At 47.0% G+C, this 25,851-nt stretch overlaps 2 protein-coding genes across 2 annotated transcripts; one reads left to right on the forward strand and one right to left on the reverse strand.

Moving 5' to 3' along the window:
• Positions 1–5,503: 5,503 nt before the first annotated feature.
• On the forward strand, positions 5,504–12,930 carry RPL13A (ribosomal protein L13a). Its single transcript, XM_080976324.1, has 8 exons — positions 5,504–5,614; positions 7,132–7,204; positions 7,975–8,040; positions 9,778–9,879; positions 10,868–10,953; positions 11,158–11,217; positions 12,419–12,541; positions 12,806–12,930. The coding sequence occupies exons 1-8, from the start codon at positions 5,600–5,602 to the stop codon at positions 12,890–12,892; spliced, it is 612 nt and encodes a 203-aa protein (XP_080832450.1). The 5' UTR covers positions 5,504–5,599; the 3' UTR covers positions 12,893–12,930.
• Positions 12,931–14,057: 1,127 nt separating this feature from the next.
• Positions 14,058–24,590, reverse strand: LOC308460196 (trans-1,2-dihydrobenzene-1,2-diol dehydrogenase-like). The gene is made up of 7 exons (XM_080976276.1): positions 24,294–24,590; positions 20,853–20,964; positions 19,616–19,779; positions 16,739–16,991; positions 16,499–16,623; positions 15,129–15,279; positions 14,058–14,222 (listed from the first exon to the last, which is right to left on the reverse strand). Exons 1-7 carry the CDS (start codon positions 24,381–24,383, stop codon positions 14,083–14,085), a joined length of 1,035 nt encoding a protein of 344 aa, XP_080832402.1. The 5' UTR covers positions 24,384–24,590; the 3' UTR covers positions 14,058–14,082.
• Between the last annotated feature and the right edge of the window lie 1,261 nt (positions 24,591–25,851).

Below are 25,851 nucleotides of genomic sequence, written 5' to 3' on the forward strand. Positions count from 1 at the left end.
TATGTTGGAAGCGATTCCGAAAGCAACCACTGTCGGAATCTGCCAGCGACTGACGGAGCCATGTTTAAGGGGCTCCGTTACAGACAGAGGTTTGCAAACTTGACCAAACTCTGAGGGACTTGGATTTTACGCACAAGCAGCTCATCGTCCCATCACAGCATTCCGACAGACTCCGTGAGCAGCTTGTGCAGGAGAAGGCATCATGAGCAACCCAGCCGGAACCGGAGAAGCAGGAGCTGGAGCGGGTCCAAGCCTGGAAGAAAGGTACCGGGTGTTGGAGGTCCAGCTAGCGCTGCAGACGGCGAGGCTTGAGGAGAGGAGGGCTCAGGATGCAGACAAAAAGGGGAAAGACACCCAGCTCGTCAGAAAGGTACCAGGATTGGTGCAGAAGTTTGGGGGGGAGCCCAAAGACTATCATGGCTTTCGGACAGAGATGCAATATGCCCTCAATCTGCAGTTTGATGAATTCCCTGACGAGGAATCACGAGTGGCTTTCGTGATTGGGCATCTTGAAAAGGGGGCGAGAGACTGGGTTAGACCCCTGATGGCAGCGAATAGTGACGTCCTAAAGGACACGATGAAGTTCTTTCGCGCCATGGATCTGATGTTTTCCAGCGATATTGAACAGGGAGTGGTCCGCAGACAGTTAATGGCTTGCAAACAGGGGAGCCGATCTGTCCGTGAGTACTGGACTGAGTTCACCATGTTGATCCATAAATTGGGGTGGGATCTATCGGCGGAACCCATTCAAATGCTCTTTGAAGAAGGGCTTTCTTCGGCTGTGAAAGACGAACTTTCCCGGGCGCCCAGGGCGGAGTCTATGGACCAGCTGACCAAATCAGCGCTGACCATAGGAGCGCGCCAGGAGGCGAGAGCATTGGAGAGGCGGGAAGGGAAGGGGGAACGTTGGAAGGAGTTCCGCATTCCAGACATTCCAGAGCCAACTTTCCCGCCGGCAGAGCCGATGGAAATCGGAACAGCGCGCGCGCGCGCAGTTTCAAAGCCCAGTGAGGGGGGAAAGAAGGAGGGAAAAGGCGCCCGGAAATGCTATCTCTGCCAACAGCCAGGTCACTTTGCCAGAGTCTGCCCCCAGAGGAAGGAATGGCAAGGGATGGTAGGAGCTGTGGAGGGAAGAGAGGAAGAAATACCGAAGCAAGTAAAAGCCAACGCCTGGCTGCCACCGTCGGGGCACAGCAGCCAGGCCAAAGAGCAGTGAAAGTGCCCACGCCAGAACCTCCTAAACCCGCCCTAGTGATAGAAGTGGCGCTAGAGCTGCCAAACGGACACCCTCTAAAGATAAAGGCGCTGTTGGACTCAGGCAGCTCCTGCAATTTCATGAGCAAAGAGTTTGCAGCTGAACACCAGATACAGACGATCCCTTTAAGCAACCCCCTGCAGGTGACCACGATCGATGGCAGGGAGCTGTTGGGAGGAGAAGTCAGCTTGCAGACCGTCCCAATGATAATGAAGGTGGCAAGGCACACCGAACTGATAGCGTTTAATGTGGCCACCTTGGGAGGAGCTCCCATTATATTGGGGATGAGCTGGCTAGCGTTACATGATCCGCTGGTGGGCTGGCATCAGAGAGTGGTTTCTTTTGGTTCAGCACATTGCTTAGAACACTGCAAAGAGGGAAAGGGTTTGGCAGGGGCCCAAGCCACCCTAGCAGGGACTGAAGTAACGGAGAACGTGAAGGTACCACGACAATACGCAGATCTCCGCGACGTCTTCAGCGAAAGGGAAGCTGACCAACTACCCCCGCATAGACCCTTTGACTGTCAAATCAATTTACTCCCTGGGGCACAGCTCCCTGTAGGCAAGCTGTACGCCATGTCAGACAGAGAGATGCAGGAGCTAAGAGAGTTCATTGACAAGAACCTGAAGAGAGGGTTCATCAGAGAGTCCAGGGCGGTGGGGGGCAGCCCAGTGTTTTTTGTGGATAAAAAAAACACGAACAAGCCGAGGCTTGTGTGTGACTTCAGGGCCTTAAATGCAGTGTCAGAACCAGTGGCTTTCCCTATGCCCAGGATTGACGACATTTTGACAAGGGTCAGGAAGGGAAAGATTTTTACTAAACTGGACCTAAGGGGGGCGTACAACCTGATACGAATAAGGAAGGGGGATGAATGGAAAACCACCATGTTCACCCCTTTGGGGGCATTTGAATATTTAGTTATGCCCTTCGGCCTACAAGGAGGCTCCGCGTGCTTTCAATCGTTTATGAACCACGTCCTGGGGCCTTTGCTTTACAAGAATTGTGTGGCCTTCTTAGACGACGTGTTGGTGTATTCTGAGAATGAGGAGCAGCATGTGAGAGACGTCAGAGAAGTGTTGAGCAGGCTGCAAGCCAACCAGCTGTGGGTGAAACTGGAGAAGTGTCAGTTTCATACCAAGGAGGTGGAATTCCTGGGGTATTGCCTGTCAGACAAGGGATTGGCCATGGATCCCGGCAAGGTCCAGGCGGTGCTGGAATGGAAAACACCCAAAACAAGGAAGGATGTGCAGAGGTTCCTAGGATTTGGGAACTTCTATCGTAAGTTCATCCGAAACTTTGCCCACCTGACGGCGCCCAGTACGGACTGTCTCAGCAGTAAGAAGAAGTTCGTTTGGACTGAGGAGGCGGAGCGAGCATTTGAGGAACTAAAAAGGGCCTTCGCCTCGGAACAACAACTCCTGCATGTGGATTTACAAAAACCGATGAGAGTGGAAACTGACGCATCAGACAGAGCGATTGGGGCGGTGCTTCTGCAGCCAGGGAAGGAGGAGTCAGAGTGGAGACCGTGTGCCTTTTTTTCGCGAAAGCTGAACAAATCCGAGAGGAACTACACGGTGTATGACCGAGAACTACTAGCCATTCATGAGGCGTTCCGGAGATGGAGGCACCTGCTAATTGGCGCACAACATAAGGTGCAAGTGTGCACTGACCACAAGAACCTAGAGTATTGGAGGACGGCACGAGTGCTCAACCAACGGCAAGTGAGATGGGCCCAGGAGTTCTCCAAATTTAACTTTGAGATTTGTTACGTGCCAGGCCCAGAGAACATTAGGGCGGACGCTCTCTCACGCAAACCTGAATATTTGGAGGGGGAGGGAGCACCCGAAGAGAGACATGTCATTCCAGAGGACCGCTGGGTGTGTGGGGCGGCATTGGTGGGACCACCGATGAGGAGGAGGAGTTGGAAGGATTCTCGGACTCGGAAGGGGAAGGGGAGATGGACTCTGAGGAGGAGGAGTACTTCGAGACCAGGAACCGCAACAGGTGGAGAGAAGTGTTCGGGACATCGGAAGATGAAGGAAGTTCATTCCGGGGTTTTGCCTCCTCACCGCCCGTAGAGGAGGGGGCGAGAGGGGATGAAGGGGGCCCTGGAGGGGAGGTGGATGTCAGGGAACTGCCATCGGTAGGAAGGGAAGTGAAAGGGCTCACACAGGTTGGGAGAGACTCAGCAGCTGAAGAGGGAACCAGTAGGGGGAGAGGAGCTGAGCTGAGGGAAAGTGAGCTGGAGGGATGGCTCAGAGACACTTCCAGCGAAAACAGTGGGGAGGTTTCAGGACCTCCTGTAGGGACACCCACTCCTCGCCGGAAACTGTCACGCAGAGAGTCCAGAAGACGTGTTTCCGTTAAGGAGCTTTTATGTTGGAAGCGATTCCGAAAGCAACCACTGTCGGAATCTGCCAGCGACTGACGGAGCCATGTTTAAGGGGCTCCGTTACAGACAGAGGTTTGCAAACTTGACCAAACTCTGAGGGACTAGGATTTTACACACAAGCAGCTCATCGTCCCATCACATGACATTAATTAATAATGTTGAAAAAGCTGTATGTCTGCCCTCTCTCTGCCAAGTGGTGGCAAAAGCCCATGGAGCCCCAGGCACACACACAGGATCTGTGTCCCTTTGGAGAATAGAAGACACGGCAGAAGAAAGATGGTTTATTCACCTATTTACACTTTCAGACTTCATGGAGTCCAGATCTTACATGGCCCACAGCAGTGCAGGGAACCTTTTGTCTCCCTTTCCAAGATGGATCTCAGCCCTTCTTCCTCCTTCTCTCTCCCAGAAACCCCTTGCTTGAAAACTTGCCTTTCCTGTCCTCTCAGCTGGATGTCATTCTAGAGTGAATGCTTTGAATAATTTCTTTTATGTAATGCACAGGGAGGAAATTGAAGAACCCCCCCCTTTCCCCCCCTTTGGTGTTCTCTGCTCTGGGCTATTTTTGGGGTCCAAAATGGGTGGTTGGTGGAAGGACTCTGAGTGAGAAGTAGGGAAGGGAAGACCTCCCAAGGTGTTATGTACAGTGGTGCCCCACAAGACGAATGCCTCGCAAGACGAAAAACTCGCTAGACGAAAGGGTTTAGCGATTTTTGAGTCGTTCCGCAAGACGAATTTCCCTATGGGCTTGCTTCGCAAGACGAAACGTCTTGCGAGTTTGTTTCCTTTTTCTTAAAGCCGCTAAGCCGTTAATAGCCGCTAAGCCGTTAATAGCTGCTAAGCCGCTAATAGCCGTGCTTCGCAAGACGAAAAAACCGCAAGACGAAGAGACTCGCGGAACGGATTAATTTCGTCTTGCGAGGCACCACTGTACTGAAGTTTTCACCCTGGGCCAGCAGGGGGATACTGTAGATAGTTTTCACTCAGGTCCACATATGCAAATAAGGAATTGAAAGTGACGTACAGTGATTGGATAGTTACAGAAAGTTGTTACTGTTGCATTGTATTGGAGCTCTATATAAGCAGGCTGGCTGAACCCTTCAGTTCAGTTCAGTTCTGGCCTGTGAATAAACAACAGCTGTCTGAAGAATCACTGTGTCATCTGATATGTTCACCCAGAACTTAACAGTGAGAGACTGGGAGAAGGAAAGCTCCCAGGTGAGAGATGCGAGGGTCCACCACTTTCTGTGTGAGACAAGAGCTACCTTTGAGAGGGGCCTCACCTTTTTTCTTTTCTTTCTCTCTCTTTGTTTTTATTTAGATTAATTTATTTTATTGTACAGTGGTACCTCAGATTAAGAACTTACTTTGTTCCGGAGGTCCGTTCTTAACCTGAAACTGTTCTTAATCTGAAGCATCACTTTAGCTAATGGGGCCTCCTGCTGCTGCTGCGCCGCCGGAGCCCAATTTCTGTTCTCATCCTGAAGCAAAGTTCTTAACCTGAAGCACTATTTCTGGGTTAGCGGAGTCTGTAACCTGAAGCGTATGTAACCCGAGGTACCACTGTACTTAGCAATATAATAAAGATTTTTTTAAAAAGGAAATAAAAGACTAATTAACAAGAGTGACAGCTCTAATACGTTACAACAAGCTGAGGGTGGGGTGGGGAAAATGAGGCCCAAGCAAAAGGCGCCTCACTCCCGGTCTAATGTTGGCGGTTGCTCCAATACATAGATACGCAAAAGGTGTAGAGAGGCGAGGCTGCGTTCGACGTCATCAAGCCCGGCCGACCAAGGCGGCGTTCACACTGTCGGCTTCGCCGCGCGGCCTTGTCCGTTGACGTCATTTCCGCCCCTGCGGTTTCCGACCTTTTTCGGTAGCAGCCGGAAAGGGTAACCCCGCGGCGTGCGCTGGGCGGAGCCTCTTTTTCGTTCGGCCGCCGAGGAGCAGCCATGGCGGAGCCAAAGGTGCGGCTGATTCTGAGGGGTTTTCGGTTGGTTTTCTCGGAGGTTAACGGGCAGGGAGGCCGGGCGGGCGGGCGGCGAGCCTCGTGCTGGGCCGCATCCTGCCTCCTCCTTCCCTGCCGCTGGCTGGTGGGGATGAGGCCGAGGCGGGCCGGGGGGCCCTGGCGTGGAGGGAAGCGCGGCCTGGCGGGCGAGACGAGGCTGCCGCGTTTGCGTGCGGGGCCGGGGCCTCGGACGGGGCTAATCATGCTGATGATGCGCCCGTGTGGAGTGGCTCCCCGTCACCGCGGACTAGCCACTTGGATGGGGATACATAGGGACCGCGTGGTTCCTGCAAGCGGGCCTCGGCCCTCCATCACCACGTTGCTGTTTTCCTTCTTTAATCGGAAGCAACATCTACGGATGTTTGCAGGTTTATGTTGAATGGAGGGAAGAATTGGGGGTGTTCAACGGCAAAAAATATATATAATCATTTAAAGTTATTTTTTAATACTTAAATGTAAATCGGAAGGCTAGATATGAAAAAGAAAGAAAAAATGACTAGGTACAGGCCAGTCTTGCTCATCTGGTGTGAAAGGAGAGGGGCTCCTACAAGCAACGTCTCTCTGCACCATCACAATCTCTTTCTCTCTATTTTAAATGTGGCAGCACATATTTTTCCAGCAGGAGCGCTTCTGTGCAGGATCCCAATCAGAAACCTGTACTTTTCTTCGGGATACCGTATTTCATTATTCCTCTCTGTTCTAGCTCTCCTTGCTCCACTCTTCCCATGCTCAAGCCTTTGCGCATCTGAAATGGTGTAGTGCCGCTGAGCAAGCCAATATCTCCAGCTCAGTTCTCATTTTGCCACCATTTCTGTTGCTCCTTTCCACCAGTTTGCTATTAATAGAGAGTTATAATAAATTTAAAAATTAACCAGTAGCACCTTAGGGACCAACTAAGTTTGTTCTGGGTATAAGCTTTCGTGTGCATGCACACTTCTAAGGTGCTACTGGACAGTTTTTTAATTTATTTCAACTCCGTCAGACCAACACGGTCTGAATATAGAGAGTTATAGTTTGTTACACGGGTTCTCAGGGTGTATACAAAGTGGGGCTAACTGTACAGCTATATAAGAAGCTGGTGTGGGTGAAAAGGAAGAGCCAATAAGGTAAAATCCTAGTGCAGCAGCAGGCGCAATATTGCAAGAATCACAGCTTTCACAGTAAGTTTGGCTATGCAGAAGAGAACTGGCATATAAGGATGTAGAGGTACTTGGCTGGGAAATATGAACCAGACTACTATGCAGTGTGATAGGACTTGGTTGCATTTTGGATGGAAGTAAGCCAAGCATAAACCCTGACACTTCCTCTGCTGATTTGGAAGGGTTGGGAAAACCCCATGGCTTCACTCGAGACCTTTATAATTGCTGTAGCATTAACATTTACTTGGACTAATAAAATATTTTATTTGTTTGCTCCCCCCCTCGTTTCCTTTATCAGCTTACATGGCCCCCAACTAAAACTCTTTTCTTTCTCCAGGTATTGGTGATTGATGGACGTGGCCACCTGCTGGGTCGTCTGGCTGCCATTGTGGCTAAGCAAGTCTTGCTGGGTAAGATTCAGTTTCAGAGGGGAAGAGGCTCAACCTACTGAGTATTACTGGCAGGCAGATGATACAGTTTTCTGTGCTACCCATTCAGCTCCTTCTGATATGCTTTGGAGTAGACTTTGAGGATGTTTGTTTTTTGAGTCTTGCAACTGTGATAAATTCTTTTGCTCTGGGAGTGCTTCAAACTTAGATTTCTCCAAGGATTGCAAAGGGAAGGTGGCATTTCAAATTAAGAGGCATAGTTTCTAGTGTAGAGGATGATAAACCTTTTTCTCTCTTGAGGGTTACATTCCCTCAGGGGTATTTACTGGGGGGTGCATGCCAAGTAGGAGAATCAAATGAAAAGGAACCAGGATCTGCTGCTACTCCCCAAATGCTATTAACCTTGTTACATGGTATGTTATGCACTGTGGCTGTGCTGGCGGGCACTATGTTGCCAAAGCCTGGGGTAGGGGCTTAACCTAGGTTCTTATACTTGAGACACATGTGCTGTTACATTGATTTATGAGGGAAAATCCATGTGATTTCTGAGCTTTCGCTTGGCCAACTTTTGAGCACACAGCTGAGAAGGAGTGGGATGTGTGCTGTGTACTAGGATGATGGACTCAGCTTGCAGTTTTCAAATCTCAAGCTAGGGGCTAGGAAATATGAGATTACCTTGTCTGTAGAAGACAGGTAAAGTATTGAGTTCCTCTTCTGAACTTTAGTGTCCAGCCTGTGCTCTGTGGTGAGGACACAATCTCAGTTTGCACTCTTCCCCCTCCCCTTCCCAGGGCGCAAAGTGGTAGTCGTGCGATGCGAAGGGATCAACATATCCGGCAACTTCTACCGTAACAAACGTGAGTACCATAGCAGATTTTAAAATCTGTCTAAATGTTTGGCTAAGATTCTTGTTCTACTGTTGTCTCTCAAAGTACTTGCATTATGCTGTGGACAGAATGTTTCTCCATGCCTATAATAAAGCAATGTCTCCATCTGTGACAAGCACAGCCAATCCTTCAGTCTTTGAGGCTGAACAATCTTATCCCCTACAAGGCTGGGAAACCTGAGGTTCTTTAGATGTTGTTGGACTCCAGTTCTCATAATCTCTAACCATTGGCCATGTAGGCTGGAGCTGATGGGAATTCAAGTCCAGCAGTATCTTGAACATTGCAAGTTAACCTCCCCAGGCGTAGAATAAAAGTGGCATTATTACAGAGACCAAGTAGTACTGACTTCACAGGTTTGAAGCATAAGCCCAGTGGGTTTTTTTGTTTACTGGGGAATGTGTATGCTTCCTCAAATGGGAGGATCCTTGAGTCTTCAAGAAGACGCACTAGAGAGCAATAGCATTTATATGAAATGTAGCTGAAGACCTTTTTTTCTTGCAAGTGATAACGGGATCAGAGAGAAATCTGGGAAGCTGCCTTACAGCAGGCTCCAGACCATTGTTTCATCTAATTCCATATTGTCTGTGGCAGCTCTTCGGTGTTTCAAATAGGTCTTTCCCTTGATCCTTTTAAATGGAGTAATTCTCTAGTCATTATAGCTGCAGAGGCGGTTTGGGTCAGATGTAGATCTACCTGATAATCTACCAGGTAGATGCTACCTCCATAATGAGAATTCCAGAGGACAAAGAGCCAGTTAATGGTGGACTGCTCAGCTCTTTACCCTCCCTATGCCAGGTCTAGAGGAAGGAGATAGCATTGCCAACTGACCATCTTTGCAAGTGTCATGTTTCATAAATTCAAATTCTGGCTTTCCTTCTTGTCCCAAAGACATAGCATTGAGCTTATAACTTTAATAATATCCCACCCTATTTCCCAAAGAAACCTGGGGTTTGGTGTTGTATTGTGTTATAATTTGTTAGAAGTTGCCCACAGTGGCTGGAGGGACCCAGTCTGGTGGGCGGCATATTAATTATTAACATTTAAGCGCATATTTCAAACATTTACGAACAATTTAAAACCATCTGCAGATATTGAGAACATCTAAAAACATTTTTAATTGTTCTGTTGTCATTCTTGCCAGCTTCTGTTGGCACGTTTATGATATTGTGTCGTGGACTAGCTAGCCAGTCGTAACTGCCACTGTTGCTCATTGGTGTGCAATGGCGTTGGCTTGAGGAACAGGATGGGTGCGATGGTGGTCAGTGATGATGCTTTTCCACCATAGTTCGAGTGTCATGGCCATGAGATAACTTTACATGCACTACCATCTGAGACCACCACTCGCCTCTCATGGCAAGTTCTGCTTCTTTGGTATCCATTTGATATAGAATATTTCCTCGTCAGTATGCCTTGTTCGTGTACAAATCATAGAGTCTGTAAGACCTGTGGTCTGTATGAAGACCTGAAGGCTTTTATGTTCTGCGGGGCCTGTTCTGACTGCTGTGGTTATTAACCTGAGGCAGTATAAACATAGTTTCTAGACAAGAAATGAGTAGGTGGGTCTTGAAAAGTCTGCAGACTGGCTTGATAACCATCACGCTTAGGTAAGTAGTATACATATAACTGCATATCTGCCAGTCTCGTGCTCATGGTAACTTTCTTGCCAGCCTGTTCTAACTGTGCCATTCTCTCTTCCCATTCTCCCAGTGAAGTACCTTGCTTTCCTCCGTAAGCGTATGAACACCAACCCGTCCCGTGGTCCTTACCACTTCCGTGCCCCTAGCCGGATCTTCTGGAGGACAGTGCGAGGTAGGTGTATTCTCAACAACTTTTATCTGACCAAGAAGATAAATTGATGTGTTGGGGCGTGCCCATCACATGGTATATTCACAAATCAGTATTCAGTAGAAACCAACAGTTCTACTAATTTGTGTTTTACCACTTTTACTAAAACATGTTAAGACTTTAACATGAAACCATTTCTAGTCTGTGTCTCTTTCACATACTCACTCATGGGTCTCTTTGGTTCCATTTCTGTGTTGAATGCGTGAATTTTTATGTCTTTTACACATGCACTTAGATACCGGCAAGTCCCAATTTACATGGGGGTTATATTCCAAGGCACCGCACATTGAAATGAATGGGTATATTTGAAACACCATTGAAAAAGCCTGCAAACACTCCCTTTTGTGATGTTTTGGGGCCCCTTCCAGGTTCGGCGTGCGTGGTCATGCACATATCAGACACACCTAAACTGATCACTCACTGCCTGTACATATTTAATGTGTGTTTTCTCAAAATACACAGTTCTCTGTGTATTTTGATGTGTTCTGAGCTACAAACTATACCACAGTATTCAGAGAAGTGTGAAATCCAGTGGATAGCTATGTTCCAATGCCCACTCATGTGTTTATATTGCAGTTAGCAAAGATCAGTTTTTTAAAAGCTACCCTAATACTGGGTGGTCAGTGCTGTATATACATCCCAAAGGGTGTTCATTTCCAGAAGTTGCCCTAAAAGAGGCAAGTTGTTGGTGATGATAATAATAATAATACATTTATTATATATACCCCGTCCACTCTGGGCAGCTTACAGCATATATAAAACAGAAAAACATTAAAAACACCCCAATACAGGGCTGCCTTCTAAAAGTTATGCAGTTCTTTGTTTCCTTGACATGTATATAACCCACCCTCTAAATTTCACGCTTCTTTTTAGAGGACACATATTGCTCTTTATTCTATCCTGGGAGTTCTGCTTCTCCTCCAGCCTCTTCACATCTCCTCTCCCTTTGCAGGAATGCTCCCACACAAGACCAAACGGGGTCAGGCTGCCTTGGAGAGGCTGAAGGTCTTTGATGGCATCCCTCCTCCTTACGATAAGGTAGCTTTCCTTCTGTCTTTGGTGCTTTGCCATCATTATTCCTGATCCTGTTCTGTCAGTGATGTTTCTCTTATACCTACATTGTTTGACTTGAAGAGTGAGAAAAAAATTCCAAACGCTGAGGCAGATTTTGCGCCTCTGGGAGTGCTCACAGTTGCCTTTGTCTTGCATATATTGCTTAATGGGACATGTCTTCTCTTACAGCGCAAGAGGATGGTGGTCCCTGCAGCTCTGAAAGTGGTTCGCCTCAAGCCCACACGCAAGGTATCTTTTACCATTATGTTTTAGTAGACGTCTTACAACTGCAATGAGGGGCACACAAAGTGGCTTGCCAACATTTCTGCATTCCAGTGCCATAAAGCACTAACTGGGGGAGGGCCTATAACGCTCCCCCCCCCCACAAGTTAGACCTGGAGCAATACACTTTGCATGCGTAAAACCTCAGGTTCACCCTCCAGCATCTCCAGTTGAAAATCCTGTGTAGTTTTGTAGAGAGGTAGCCTGAGGCCTTGGAGAGCAGCAATACTGGAGCAAATGGACCGACAATAAGCTTTACATGTTACTTCTGGAAGCCCCCACAAATAGTATTTAAGAACAAAATTCTGAAGGTATTGCTTTGGGAGCATCCTTGGTCTATTAATGGGACCCACGGCAGCTTTCTTTCTCCATGTGATCATCTTGAAACCTCATGTCATGGTCAAACCTGCTTTGTCCCCTGTGCAACTGGTTTCTTTTGGTGCTTGCTTCAACCTATCAGAAGCAGCCTTAATAGACTGTTTCTGGCAAGATGGCCTTAGCTACTGCTCTCACCAAGTGTCGCCTGCTGCTGTTGGCTGGTCAGTGATGATGACACTCCACCATTAGTTCGAGTCTCAAGACCATGAGACCACAACTCTTCATGCACTACCATCTGAGACCAGCCCCTCATAGTTGGAGCTTTGTGCTTTGAGTGGGGGCCAAACGGCCCTTTTGGGTAAGCAGCAAGGCATATATAAATTAGAACAGTTTGTGAGCAGCAGGAATTTGGGCTCTTAAGGAGTCACTTGTGGGGTCGTTAAGATTTTGTTGCATTCCAACTCCCCATCGTTCCTGATCACTTTAGTTGGGGCTGATGGGAGTTGGAGCAACAACTACCGGAGGGCCAGAGGGGCCAAATACCTGTTTGTAGTGTGTGCTGTATTGAGGGCTTGGATGGAGGGTTTGCCTGGTGGTGAAAGTGCCAGGAATGGAGCCAATAGTCCCCCTAGGAATATTATTGAAAGCGGAATTCTGTGGGCAATAGCATGTGGGTTGGGAGAAAGGCCTTCATGCAGTTGCTGTGTGGGATTCAGTGAATAGAGGCAAGAAGGGGTAAGCGAGGAGGTAGCTCCCAACTTTGTGTGTGGGCAGCGACATATTGTGCACTGGAACAGCACCCTGCAGTGCTGGAGGCTTGTAAGCTAATGCGTGTCTTTCCCAACCACAGTTTGCCTATTTGGGTCGCCTTGCCCATGAGGTTGGGTGGAAGTACCAAGCCATCACAGCTACCCTGGAGGAGAAGCGCAAGGCAAAGGCCAAGATTCATTACACAAAGAAGAAGCAACTGAAGGTGAGTTGGCCTCATAATTATGGTGGGGAGTGTTCTGGGTTTAGTGGAGAAAGGAAGCCCTTTAAAAATGGAGGGGAAGCCAGAACCCTTAGATTATTATTCCAGGCAAGAGTGTCTATGCCACACCAGCAGGTGAATAGGCTTCAGATCGTTGAAGATATCCTAAGCTGAACTTAGTCTGTCTTCCATCTGTATGTAAAGTTGTGTGTGCATGTTGTGCTCTCTTAGCATCATGAATTCATTTTTTCTTTTTTTTTCTTGTAGAAACTCCAAAAGCAGGCAGAGAAAAATGTGGAGGGCAAGATTGCAAAATATACAGACATCTTGAAACATTACGGCATTCTGGTTTAAATAAAACTATTCACAATAAATGATATAGTTTACAGGTTCTTGGTTTTGTGTCTGTGCTTTAAAATCACTTTTAAGCTAGCCGATCAATAATTGCTACAGCCAAATTCTCTTCTGCAGTGGACTGGAGTTGAAGGAAAAAGAGGCATTGGTGTGAGTTAAGTGATAAGATTTATTGATTCTCTGGCAGAGGAACTGCTGCACTTGGGGGATCATAGTTCTAGGAATGAGTTGGATTGCTTTATAAGAGGTAAACAATGGGAGGGGTATTGGTCCTAGTCACTTTTTAAAAATTGCTTGATTGACACTTCTCATCTGGTGCTCAGTCCTGTAAGTCCTTTTGGCCTTGTGCTGTACACAAACCTCTTTATGCTTTGACAGTAGGGTTGCCAACTGCTGAACCCGTGTTAAGTATGAGAATAGTCTTAATCATCAGAAAGAACTTCAGCTCCAAGCCATGAACTGTTTTACTTAGGTCACACTTCTTAACAGGTTTGGCCTACTTCAGGCATAGCTAGACTTGGCCCTCCAGATGTTTTGGGACTACAACTCCCATCATCCCTGACCACTGGTTCTGTTAGCTAGGGATGATGGAGGTTGTAGTCCAGAAACATCTGGAGGGCCAAGTTTGGCCATGCCTGGCCTACTTGCATCTCTCAGTTGCTGACCCTCCAATAACCAAATTTGCTAGCATCACCTTTGATTCTGTCGACATGCTCATTTTAGGCCTGCACCAAAGATCTCAATTCCCCCCTCTTATATAAATGTTCTGTTTAGGTACCATTAGAGAGAGAACACCACTAGGGTTGTGAGTATTGGCAATAAGGAGCAGGAGATAAATATTTTAAATCAAAATAATGACTTCTTACCTCACCCTCTTGGTCAAAATGCTAATTATGGCCGTGTGGAATACAACCAATGGGAGTAACTAGATAAGCAAGGGATAACCATTTCTCCCCTGAGTTCCATGCCATCCCTTTGAGGAATTAACAGGTATGCATTAACTCTTTAACGACTAGGTGTTTTGAAACAACAGTCGATGCAGGGAGAATATATCCTGCCCACATTTTCAGATAATTTGTTTTCTAGGTAGACAAGTTTCCATGCCCTCACCCAGACAGTATTCAACAGCATTCATAAATGCAGCCATTCTTCAGGTAATAGAATGTTTTCTGACAAAAAAAGTGCAAATTTTATTTTCTGCTCTCAGATTGGTTGATACATTGGACCCGATCTTGTTCGTAGATCACACCCACTTGCCTTCGTGCTTCATCAGAGATGGTTGCTATGATTTCACTCTCGTGTAAAGGCATGATAGGACTTTCCTTCAAACCTGCATAAAAGACAGGTTAATAGAACCTGGATTAATAGGTACATTTCTGAGGTCTATTGAGTTTCAAAGTAGATTTAGACTGCAATCCTATGCACATTTTCCTGGGCCTGTAATAACGATGTAGGAAATGGGCCATTCATTTATCTAAGCTAATAGTTTTAGCACAAATCTAAACTATTCTCAAGTTATACAGGATCACATTTATGGCAGAGTTTTTAGGAGAGCAGTGTTAGTGGACAGAAGGGGGATTTGCTGTGATGTCTATATGAAGCCTCCAGATTCAGGGCCGATATGCCTCTGGGTAACAGTTGCTGGTGCGTAATATAGTAGGGGAGAGGTCTTTCCTTTCATGCGCTGCTTGTGAGATGCTTGGAAGCTGAGGTGGCCCAATAGATTTTCTTAAACAAGCAGCCAAGCAGCAAAATGCTGCCTCAGCCAATCCCACTCCATAAAGTGCAGGGCAGGGGCATATAGCGTCCACGCTATGTTGAAGTTACTTTGACACCTGAGGCAAATAGATGTAGATATAGATATATAAATTTATCCTGCAAGTGCCCCCCCCCCCCCCCGGTATTACAGTACATTTCCAACAGCAAGAAAACATTAAATAACTAATGACTTGCTGTCCTTTCGTGTAATTTAAAATTTTGATGGCTCGCTTTACCTCTAACGCTGCTAGGGGGAATCTTTTGCCACCCAGATTTTGCTGAACTGCGACTCCCAGCAAGCAGAGCCCAATGGTCAGGGAAGATGGAAGGTGTAGTTCAGCAACATTCTGGAGGGCCAAAGGTTCCCCACACCTGACCTAATGGTAGGGCGAGCCCTCAGAGACATGTGGTTGCCCTCGCTGGGTGCCGGATGAGCTATTCACGCGCCTCAAAAACACCACCTCCACAGGAGCCTTACCCTTCAGTAGGCACAGCCGGACATGTTCAGCTTCGTATCGCAGCCCAATGTCGTGCTCGAAGAACAGCGGTTCAGGCGAAGTTGGCAGGGGCCATTCCCAGCGCTTTCCTTTGAGAAACATGACTGTGGGGCTGTTCATGTGGTTGGGGATCTAGAGAAAGAGAAGCAGCATGCATTTTCTGATGGGAAGCAGAGAAACTCTGGGATTTGTCTACTCTGAGAATCAAAGCGGTGATATTCTGTGATCTAGATTGTGCTGGTGACTGCTAGACTCCCATCTCCCTGATCAGTCTCAGCTAAGGGTGTCAGAGAATTCCAACAGAAATGGAGAAAGGAGTGGAAATTGCCCCTGTTGGCTTTTTCGTTCCATGTGTGTGGATCAGAAATCAGGGTTCATTGCCGTTCTGTGAGGTGAATGGGGAAGAGAAGCCGCTGCTGCTCGGAGGCAGAATTGCCAGAAACACCATTGGTATTGCTGCCCTTTGGTTGGTAAGGGCCTGCCCTCGTCTGTGGGGTGTTCCAGCTGCTTGAGGAGTTCTAACTTCTGAGTATTATACACGTAGTCGGGTGAGGCAGTTCACACTGAGGGCTAGTAACTTGCTAAGGTCACCTAGGGAGTTCATGGCATGCAAAGGTAACTTATGAATCAGAGAACCATTTGGGTGGCAGCTTGAATTCCACAGCAACTCTCACTACCCAAGCCTAAAATCTCTCTGCTTCATTGTCCTTGCCATTTGAACTTCATTTCCCTCCAACGTGACCAGTGGGGTGTAGATCCCTATTCAGCCACAAAACTCCCTGAATGACTTTGGGCGTCATCGTTCTACTTCACAGGGTTGTTGTGACTTTAAAAGTAGTGAGGGGCAGACCTATATATGCCGCCTTGGATGTTTTGGGAGGAAAATTTGATACAGAAGTAAGTAATCCTAATTTTTAAAAGTAAGTGCGCATCTTCCTCATCTTCATCATGTATAATACACTTGCCATTTATGAATCCACAATATTCCATGCTATGGATGGGCAGAATGGAGATGACATAATACTATATGATTTGCAGTAAATTAACATGGGTTTCTGACTTCTACTAGCTTATCTATAGTAACAACAAAAATTGTGTCCGTCCTGTTCTCCCTGAAGTTTGGTATTTAAAATTCTTCATCTCAAAGTAACTCAGGTGCAGATTTTATAGCATATCTATCCCAGGTTATGGATCACAGAGTACAGGAGGCCACTGGCTCCGTCTCGCTGAGCCACCATTTTGTACACCCAAGCCTCCATTTTGTACCTGTCAGTGGACCTTGTGCTTCTGGTAAAGTAAACAAAGCCCATCTCACAAGTCAGGCATCTGCCCACACCAGTTAGCCAAGTACCTTGATGATCCCATCGGTTCCCCCAATTAATGCCTCTCCTGGTAGATCGATCATCATGGTGCAATTAAGCACAGCCTGCCGGTTCCCTGAGTAGTTGAGGACAATGCCAACGGTTTCATCCGCTCCTGGGAAGCACAGAAAAGGATGTGATGCATCACTAATCCATATCTCCCAAACATTAATTATAGCCCTAGGGCTCCCACAAATTCCACTCTCTTCACCCCACTGTAGCAGCCTCACCTGACTCAAGTAGGAACCCTGAGGCTGTAATGCTTTGTGGCTTCTCAGGCCCAAAAATCATCGATGCAAACTGAATGAGGTAGCAGCCCAAGTCCAGAATGACGCCTCCACCCAGTTTCTTATCCACCAGCCTTGGGATGTCATCCATCCGAAAGCCTAGTTGAGCTCGAAGCACCCTCAAGTCCCCAAGATCCTTCTTACTTAGCAGAGTGCGGATCTGCTCGGATACAGGGAAGAATCTTGTCCAGAAGCCCTGGAAGAGATGGAGGCTAAGTTATATCCTGCATTTCCATTCGGGAAAAGAAAGAGGGAGTGGGTATGAAGAACAATTTGGCATTCGACGCAGAGTTTCAGAATCTCAGGAACTTCAGCCTGTGTGTCATACTAAGAAGTGTCTCAGCAAACCAAGTTTCTAGTCCTTAAGATATTTAAAAGTGTGTGGGCAATGCCTGGTGCAAACTGTAAAAGAGAAGGCTGAGAAGCTGGTGAATCTTCTGAATTATTATTTTTTGTTTGCCCCTCCACAGTGACTAGTGTTTAATGCAAGGGTCAGCAAACTTTTTCAGCAGGGGGCCGGTTCACTGTCCCTCAGACCTCGTGGGGGCCGGACTATATTTTGAAAAAAACAAATAAATGAAAGAATTCCTATGCCCCACAAATAACCCAGAAATGCATTTTAAATAAAAGCACGCATTCTACTCATGTAAAAACACCAGGCAGGCCCCACAAATAACCCAGAGATGCATTTTAAATAAAAGTACAGATTCTACTCATGTAAAAACACGCTGTTTCCCGGACCGTCCGTGGGCCGGATTTAGAAGGTGATTGGGCCGGATCCGGCCCCCAGGCCTTAGTTTGCCTACCCATGGTTTAATGTGTTAGGTGCACTGCAATTTTAGGTAAGAAAAACAACAACGAGCCCATTGGCTTATAAATCCAGCAAATAAAGCACTAGACTGGCTAGGGAGAGCCAGTATAGTGTAGTAACTGACAGGAGATAAAACTGAAAAAACAAGTGGGGTGTATGGGGGGAAAAGAGTGATTCAAACATGTGAATGTACTAAAGAACAGGATTTGGGAAAGAGCCATTGCTCAGTGGCAGAGTGTCTGCCTTGAGTGCAGAAGGTCGGTCAGATTCAATCCCTGGCAGCTCCAGGTAGGGCTGGGGGAGAACTTTGTCTGAAACCCTGGACAGCTACTGTTAGTGCAGACAATACTGAGCTAGATGGAATCTTTGGCCTGATTTGGTATAAGGCAGCTTCCAATGTAGAATGTGCAAATCAAGTCACTTTGCATTATTTATCCAAGTTGGAGAATCCTCATACCGATTTCAATTCTATCCTGGCAATCATAAGGGCTAGAAACTTCAGGCTGCGTTATAAATTGAAACAGAAAGCTGGAATTCCGCTACACTTGCTCACCTCTTTGCCTAAGGCGGGAGTTGAACTGGAAGAACAAGGAGGGAGGGAGTGCAGGAGGCAGGGGAGAGAATGAGCAGGGAGTGCAGTAATATATACGAGTTTATTGGAGTCAAGATCTACAAAAGCAAATGTGCAGGATTAGCAGCATGTGACTGGAAATCAGACTGCTAACAGTCTTGCCAGGACCTTGCCAGTGCCCCAGAGTTCACATGGTAAAGGTTGCAATGTCAGCTTGCGATTTGCAAAACTTTAAGCTTGCCACATTTATTAGATTGCCAGTTTCCCGTCTGTGCCTGTCACAGCTGCACAATGCTGACATTCAGACAAAACATTCCTCCTCACTATGTCTGCAATCATAAGGGAGAGCTGCACCTGCTGAATTTCTACCTGCTGCACAGTATCTATATGGGAGTGTTGCCAGAAGATGGTCAGTGGGGACAACTCTGGTTCCTGCATTGTTCAGAGCAGCTTAATTGTGTTCTCTTGCTAGCAGTTAACCGCAATTCCTTTGGTAGTTAGATATCTAAAAGAGAATCTCATCCCTTATATATCCAGCTGATCACCATGCTCTGCAGGAGAGGGCCTTCTGTAAATATCATCTCATTGGGAGGTCCATTCCGTACAATGCAAGAATCGAACGTTTAGCATAGTGACACCTACCCTTTAGAAATCCCTCCCATTATATGTCAGCCAGGAGCTGTCTCTGTTTGTAAGGTAATTTGGGCCCATGTTGTATAGGGCCATGTGAATTAACACAAGACCCTTGAACCTGTTACCAATTTATCAGTCTTCCCATTACCAGAGATTGTGGTTTGTTGCTTTCTAATAAGCCAGTATCGGCAAACGCCAGCAACAAACCACAGCTTTAAGATTGGCTAGCAATCATCAAACAAACCATGATCCTTGGCTGAGATGTAACAGGAAACTAAGGCTTCCCGGTTGCAACAGGGGAGGAGTGTGCAATAGCATAGTGCTCATTCGCAGTAAACCGTAATTAGCTAGAAAGGCCTCCTCTAGAATGTCAGTAATTTGCTGGACGGATTCAACTGTTTACCAGAAATTTAGGTTTTGCACAATGAAAGTGGATTAAAATATTCTGTTGCTCTTGTACAACAAATCCACTTTTTAATTTTTTTTAAAAGGACTTCTTGCAGTTAGGAAAGTGATGCAGAAATGTAGTAAAAACTGTGGGATAAGCAACTGATTAACAGAAAGATGTAGAACCACTGTGCAAACTAATCAGATGAGTGCTCATTGCCTCAGTGCAAACAAATCAAAATGAATGTTCAATGAAGACCAGGCGTAGCCTAACCTCTGTGTAAGCTTTGTGCAAGCAAATCAGCATGAATGCTCAATAAACAGACAGAAATAGGACTTGAACCCATATCTTGCAGTCTCTACTCTTTTTCTACTGTATCACACTGACTGCTTCCCACGTTGCCCCAATATTTCCTACCTCCATGAGGAACACATTGTTCTCTTTAGCCACTTGTACCATGTCCCAGACTTCTGCTGCATTCATGCCCATGGGTTTTTCACACAGGACGTTCTTCTTCGCACGGAGGAAGAGGAGGACGAGTGCATGATGCTGAGTATGGACCGACCCCACATAGACCACGTCTGAAAGAGAGATCCCGGCAGATGGGGAGCAGAAAACAGGGAGCAAAGCAAAATTTTAGCCACAAAACCTGTAGGCTCAACCTCAGTCTGTTTTCTGTGGCCTGAAACTAGTGAAATGATAAAGGTGTTTCTGAGCAAATGTAGAGAGCATTCCCTCACCACTAACTATCGCGGCCAACCCCTCAAAGATCCAGAATTAGTGGGCAAAGCTTCTACGTTAGAAAGTGGGACTTTCCATGGTAACTTGAACCCCACCACTACGAAACCAGGAGGGAAACCAAGAATCTGAGTTTTGCTCCTTATTCTGGCTGGGTTCCAGATCCTGAGAAGGCTGGAGTATGCTTAATACAGGGGTCTGCAAGAAAAGGACTGTCTTTCCTCATAGCACAGTCCTTCCATGCAGCTTCTTCATATAAATCATATAAAATAATTAACAAATCTGCAACAAAATGATTGCAACCTGTAAAACACTATTAACAGAAAATAAGCGAAACATCACAATTGCAACAAAAGTAATGTTATGTGATTAACAAATCGACATTTATAATCTATAAAACAATATTAACAACTCCAACAAATAGCAACTAAAAAATATAAGCTAAGCGCTGTTAAATTCACACACACGCTCTCCACTCCCCTATGCCTCATAATCTTTCACTGTATTCAGTGCATTAAAATACACATAAGATACACATAATGCCGTTGTTCAGCAAGCTCAGCAGTCTGACCTGCTATGAGACAGCTTCCTATTGTTCTTTTGCAGAGTCATTGAGAGATGTGCACAAGGGACAGAGAGAGGGTGGCGTCTGATGTCTTCCTGTCTGAAAGCTGTTTCCAGTTTGATATCCAGATTCCATTAGAACAGCCTTCCCTAGCTTGGTACCCTCAAGATGGGTCCAACTCCCATCATCCCTGACTCTGGGCCTGGGTGCTGGTTGGGCCTGATGGGAGGCATAATCCAGAACACCTGGAGGGCACCAAGCTGGGGAAGGCTGCCTTAGAAGATCACACCTCGTTCCCCTTTCCCCACTCATGACCACTTGGGCTGATTTCCCAAGCTCCATCCGCCTCACCTATGTCAGGGTCCTCCGCCAATTCCTCGTACGATCCATAGGCCTTAGGAATATTATGCTGCTTGGCATATTCCTCAGAGCGCTTGAGGTCTCGAGAAGCGATGGCGGCCACCTGGGGAGGGAAGAGCCATCCTATGAGACAAGAGCTTGTGAACTACAGAGCCTCACATCACCCTAGTTTGTAACTGAATGCCAAAGTAAGTTACAAACTGATCACTTTTGGTACCATCACAAGAATGATAGGAGTCTGCTTTATAGTGAGTCAGAGCATTGGTCCATCTAGCTTTAATATCATCTGCACTGACAGGCAGCGACTCCAGGGTTTCAGTCAGGGCAGGGGCGTAGGAAGGAGGGGGCAGGGGGCCGCCCCGGGTGTCACCCAAGGGCGGGTGTCAAAATGGCAGCCAGCCAAGGGCTACACTCACTGTAGGGCGGCTGAAGGCGCGTGCATGCTGTCATTATGTGCACTACTCGAGTGCCGTTGATATTGGTGTCACACGTGCGCCGTCTGTATCAGTAGCGTGCATGCGCCACCGGGCGGTGTGCCCCACCCCTGTGGGTGGATTGCCCTGCTCCTCGACACCCCGCGCCAGGTACTGAAGAGCCTTCCTTCGCCACTGAGTCAGGGACCTCTTCCCCCATCCCTACTTGGAGATGTCAGGAATTGAACTTGGGGCCTTCTGCATGGAAGGCAGGTCCTCTGCCTACTGAGCTATGGCCCTTTTCAAAAGTCAGTATAAAGAATGGTGCCTTTCACCCTCACCCTCAACCCATGTGAGTGATGATAGTGCCCTTTGGTGATTATGAGTACAGAAGCAGGGATCAGCTGCTCTTCCGGGTTAGATCTTTTTGCAGCATTTGGCTGTAATGCGCATCAAGTTCTGACAAATCCCGAATCTCGAGGTGTGGCTCCTAGGAGGGATTTCATGCTTACCTGAGGTGAAGTGGGATCTGTATAAGGCTGCACATATCAAACCCAGGTGTGTGGTGAAGAGAGGGAGCAGCTTTGCAAAACTAAAACTTGTGTCTCTAAGCTTCAGGGAAATGCCAGGATCAGGGGCAGGCGGATGGGCTTTGTCAGCAAGTGAGAAGTGTGGCGTGCTTTAACAATGCGATGTATAAATGTTTAACAATGCGATGTATAAATGCTGCACAATCAGATCAGGATGAATACTCATTATCACATAACAACTCCACAAACAAATAAGAACGAATGCTTAATAAGAAACTGGCACCATCTAAGCTACGTGGAAGCTTTGTGCAAGCAAATTAGGATGAATGCTTAGTAATCAGATAATCCGGAGGAGATCGTTTGGAATCTTTCTGTGTTTTGTTTTGTCTGTTTGAATGAGATACCCATCAGAGCTTGAAGAGGATGACACCCTTGAGCTGAGAGAAGGAAGAAGAGAGGTAGCAGAAATAACAGCTGGCAGTTTTTCAAAGGCAAGAGACAGAGAGTTGGGAGGTTTTAGCTGATGTTAGCTGAAACTGGGGGTGTAGCCTTGGGTGGCTGCCCAAAATGCACTTTTCTCATGAAGACATCTTTTCTCTTGAAGGAGTGGCAGTCATGCTCTGCTTGTTGTTGTTGTTTTCGTCAGTTGGTTAAAAGAACAGACTACTGCTACCCAGAACTGCAGCAAAATGTTGCAGCGTAAACTTCTGCTTTTCAAGACGCCAGCTACTCTTTCCTGTGTAACCCTTTCTACTCTGGAGAGCTGCTTCTAGGCAGTGGAGACAGGCTAGCCCAACCTTTGCCAGCCTGGTGCCCTCCAGATGTTTTGGAGGGCGCCAGGTTGGTAGACCAAACCATGTCTGTTCTGACAATCCTGAGCTAGATGGACCAAGTGGTTTAACTTGGTATAAAGCATCTCCCTGATAGATCACACAGATCATGCATACAGGTTCACGTAGAAAGTGTTATAAGGAAGCAAAGTGGCCAAGACTGGAGCACCAGCAGTCAAAGAAAGTGATGGTTCCTGGAATGGCAGATCAGGAGAACAGCAGCCCATCATGAAATGGGATACAACTGCTGTTCGGGGTTCCACTCCGGCACTTCTTGTTTTTAAGTTACGCTTATATCCCAGCTTTCCTCCAAGGAGCTCAAGGCGACATGCATGGCAATCCCCTCCCCATTTTATCCTCACAGCAACCTTGCGAGGTAGAGATTAGTCTGAGAGACCGTGAATGGCCCAAGCACACCCAGTAAGCTTTATGGCTGAGCCATTCAACACTCTAACCCCAGTTTTTTCTCGAACTTGGGTCCTCAGCTGTTGTTGGACTACAACTCCCATTATCCCTAGCTGGCAGGGCCAGTAGCCAGGGAGGGTGGGAGTTGTAGTCCAACAGCAGCGGGAAACCCAAGTCTGAGAAACACTGCTGTAGCCACTATGCCACATTCGCTCTCATTGTCAACACTTAATTTCTGGCAGGCCACCTGTGTCTTTTAACATCCACCTGTGAAGCAGAAACAGAGAAGGCAGGAGCTTTTGAGGCACAAGAAACAGCCCTACGCCATGTTAAACCGCTAGTCCACATCACTCGTTCAGTATTGTCGGCACTGACTGTCTGCAGCTTTCCAGGGTTCCAGGCAGGAATCCTATTCCAGCCCTAGCCGGATGGAGCTTGGGAACTTTTGTATGCAAAGCATGAGCCCCACAGCTGAGCTTATAACCGAGCTTCCCCTCAAAGAAAATGGGGCAATCTGTCCCTCTACCCCACTGTTCTCTACTCTGACTGGCAGCTGTTCTTCCAGGTCTTTCTCCAGAAAGTAATTCTTTCTCCAGAATCACTACATGAGAATCTTTTTTAAAAAAAATAACTGGCAATAGCAGAGATAGAATTCTTGCCTGCTAAAACCATGTAAAGGGTAAAGGTAAAGGGACCCCTGACCATTAGGTCCAGTCATGGCCAACTCTGGGGTTGCGGCACTCATTTCGCTTTATTGGCCGAGGGAGCCGGCGTACAGCTTCCAGGTCATGTGGCCAGCATGACTAAGCCGCTTCTGGTGAACCAGAGCAGGGCACAGAAACGCCATTTACCTTCCCGCTGGAGCGGTACCTATTTATCTACTTGCACTTTGACGTGCTTTCGAACTGCTAGGTTGGCAGGAGCAGGGACCGAGCAACAGGAGCTCACCCCGTCGCAGGGATTCAAACCGCCGATCGGCAAGTCCTAGGCTTTGTGGTTTAACCCACAGTGCCACCTGCGTCCCCGCAAGAACCACATGCTCCACCGCAAAGCTAAGGCTCCTCACTTTTCTAGCATGGGTAAGGAAAGCTTTGCCAGCTACGTTTCTAGCGACAGGGAGCTCTTAACGGCACAGAAGCTCTCCCAGAAGAAAGCTGGTAATTCTATCAGCAAAGTGTGATAGACCCTGGTTTTGGCTGCCCTCTGTCCCCATCCCCCCCACCCCCACCATTTGTTCCAGGCCTGTTATCCAACCTTGTGATCCACTGCCGGCAAAGTCTTCAAGGCCACGATGAAATCGTGGCTGATCTTCCCAGCGGAGCAGATCCCCCAACGGAGAGCCATTTTGAATTCCTGAAGCGATGCGGCGGAGAGGTGCTGTTCCTTCTGCCTGTTTTCTTCAGGAGGGTGCAGCAGCTTGTTACTCAGCTGCCCACACAGAGGGCTGAGGCTTAGCGTAAAGAGGCAGGCTGGGGAGCCCAAGGGCAGGTAGAGGCCTGCTTGCCTACTTCCAGAAGTGTTCGCGCAGGTGAGAAGAGGAATGAGGCAGTGATGCACGGGACAGGGAGGAGGAATCCTGGCTTTTCAGGGCAAGCGCGTGGGGTGAACACATGACCAACGCTACCTTACACTGAGTCAGGACGCTGATCCATCTAGCCTGGTAGGGTCTGTTTTGAGTATGGGCCAGAAGGTGGGGAGGAAGACTCATTTTGCATTTCAAGGTAAATCTGTGTAATCTTAACTTTCCGAAACAACAAAGCCATCCTTTGAAATTCTCCAAATTCTGCCATGCCAAGTAAAGTATGCAAAAAAAAAAAAAAAAAAGTATTTTCAAAGGTCCATAAGAATTGCAAGAATTCATTAAAATAACATTCAAAATTGCATCGCATCAGCGGAAATTGTTCTGCAAATGTCTGTATATTAGGCAACGTTGCATACAACCGTGTATATATATATTGGGAGAAATTCTTACGAAAATGCTGGTGAATTTTCATGCGGACTTAAAAAACAAACAAACCCAAAAACCTGATGTGGAGATTGGAAGATTTGGGGGGTGGAGGATGAGAAACTGAGGGAACCCAAACTTGACAGTTTCCCCCATCCCCAATTCTGAACCTGATTGCTGTTCAAGAATTCGGAGAGGGTGGGATTGGGCCCTTTCCCCAGCCTTGGCACTTGAGATTCTTGTACTGTAAATGGAGATGTAAGAAACTGAAACATGGACCATCTCTCTCAGTGCTCCAGCATGAAGCTGCAGCCCCTTTCCCTTGATTCCTGAGGATCAGTGGACGTTTTGCACAGTTTCTCCACCCCCACCAAGCTGTCCATTACTGGCTCCCACCAGCAGGCACAAAACTGGGCAGCGGCTAAGTTCAGCAGACAGCACAGAGCTCCATAGACAGAGCTGCAGACAGACAGCATAGAGCAGGTAGAAATCAACTGACAAAGCTTTTTCTCAGTGATGCTGGCAAAAGCTTGTTTCCTGCTACTTAGGTTCTGTGTCTGTTACAGCCAGCAGTCTTCACCCTGCGAATCTTCCTCTCTCTCACAGCTCCTTCACTGCTTGCATTTCAGAGGGTAGTGAAAACTTTGCCATTTAATCAGGCTCTTGTGCCCTCCTAGTTATTTGCACAGTTGTGGGTTTCATTGTTTTCTGTCATTCCTTTCTCTCATCTTTCTTTGTTCTTACAATATGACTGAATGAGCGCTATTTGGATAATATTTCTCTTTTATTGTAGTTCTCTTCTATCACTGTGTTTGTTTTTAACTGTTCTTAAGCTTTGTGTGCGTTTCGTGGATCTGTATGTCACTT

The sequence above is a fragment of the Podarcis pityusensis genome (genome assembly GCF_964106645.2).
Source record: "Podarcis pityusensis genome assembly, chromosome: 13".
Lineage (NCBI taxonomy): Eukaryota > Metazoa > Chordata > Lepidosauria > Squamata > Lacertidae > Podarcis > Podarcis pityusensis.

Bases quoted from the DNA above. Each gene is read 5' to 3' on its own strand.
- RPL13A (XM_080976324.1), top strand. The intron at 7,205-7,974 runs GTAAGATTCAGT...TCCCCTTCCCAG, and splicing joins GGCTAAGCAAGTCTTGCTGG to GGCGCAAAGTGGTAGTCGTG. The intron at 10,954-11,157 runs GTAGCTTTCCTT...CTTCTCTTACAG, and splicing joins TCCCTCCTCCTTACGATAAG to CGCAAGAGGATGGTGGTCCC.
- LOC308460196 (XM_080976276.1), bottom strand. From the start codon at position 24,383: ATGGCTCTCCGTTGGGGGATCTGCTCCGCTGGGAAGATCAGCCACGAT. The intron at 16,992-19,615 runs GTAGGAAATATT...CATCTCTTCCAG, and splicing joins ACAATGTGTTCCTCATGGAG to GGCTTCTGGACAAGATTCTT. The intron at 14,223-15,128 runs GTAAGGCTCCTG...TCTTTTATGCAG, and splicing joins CCGGCTGTGCCTACTGAAGG to GTTTGAAGGAAAGTCCTATC.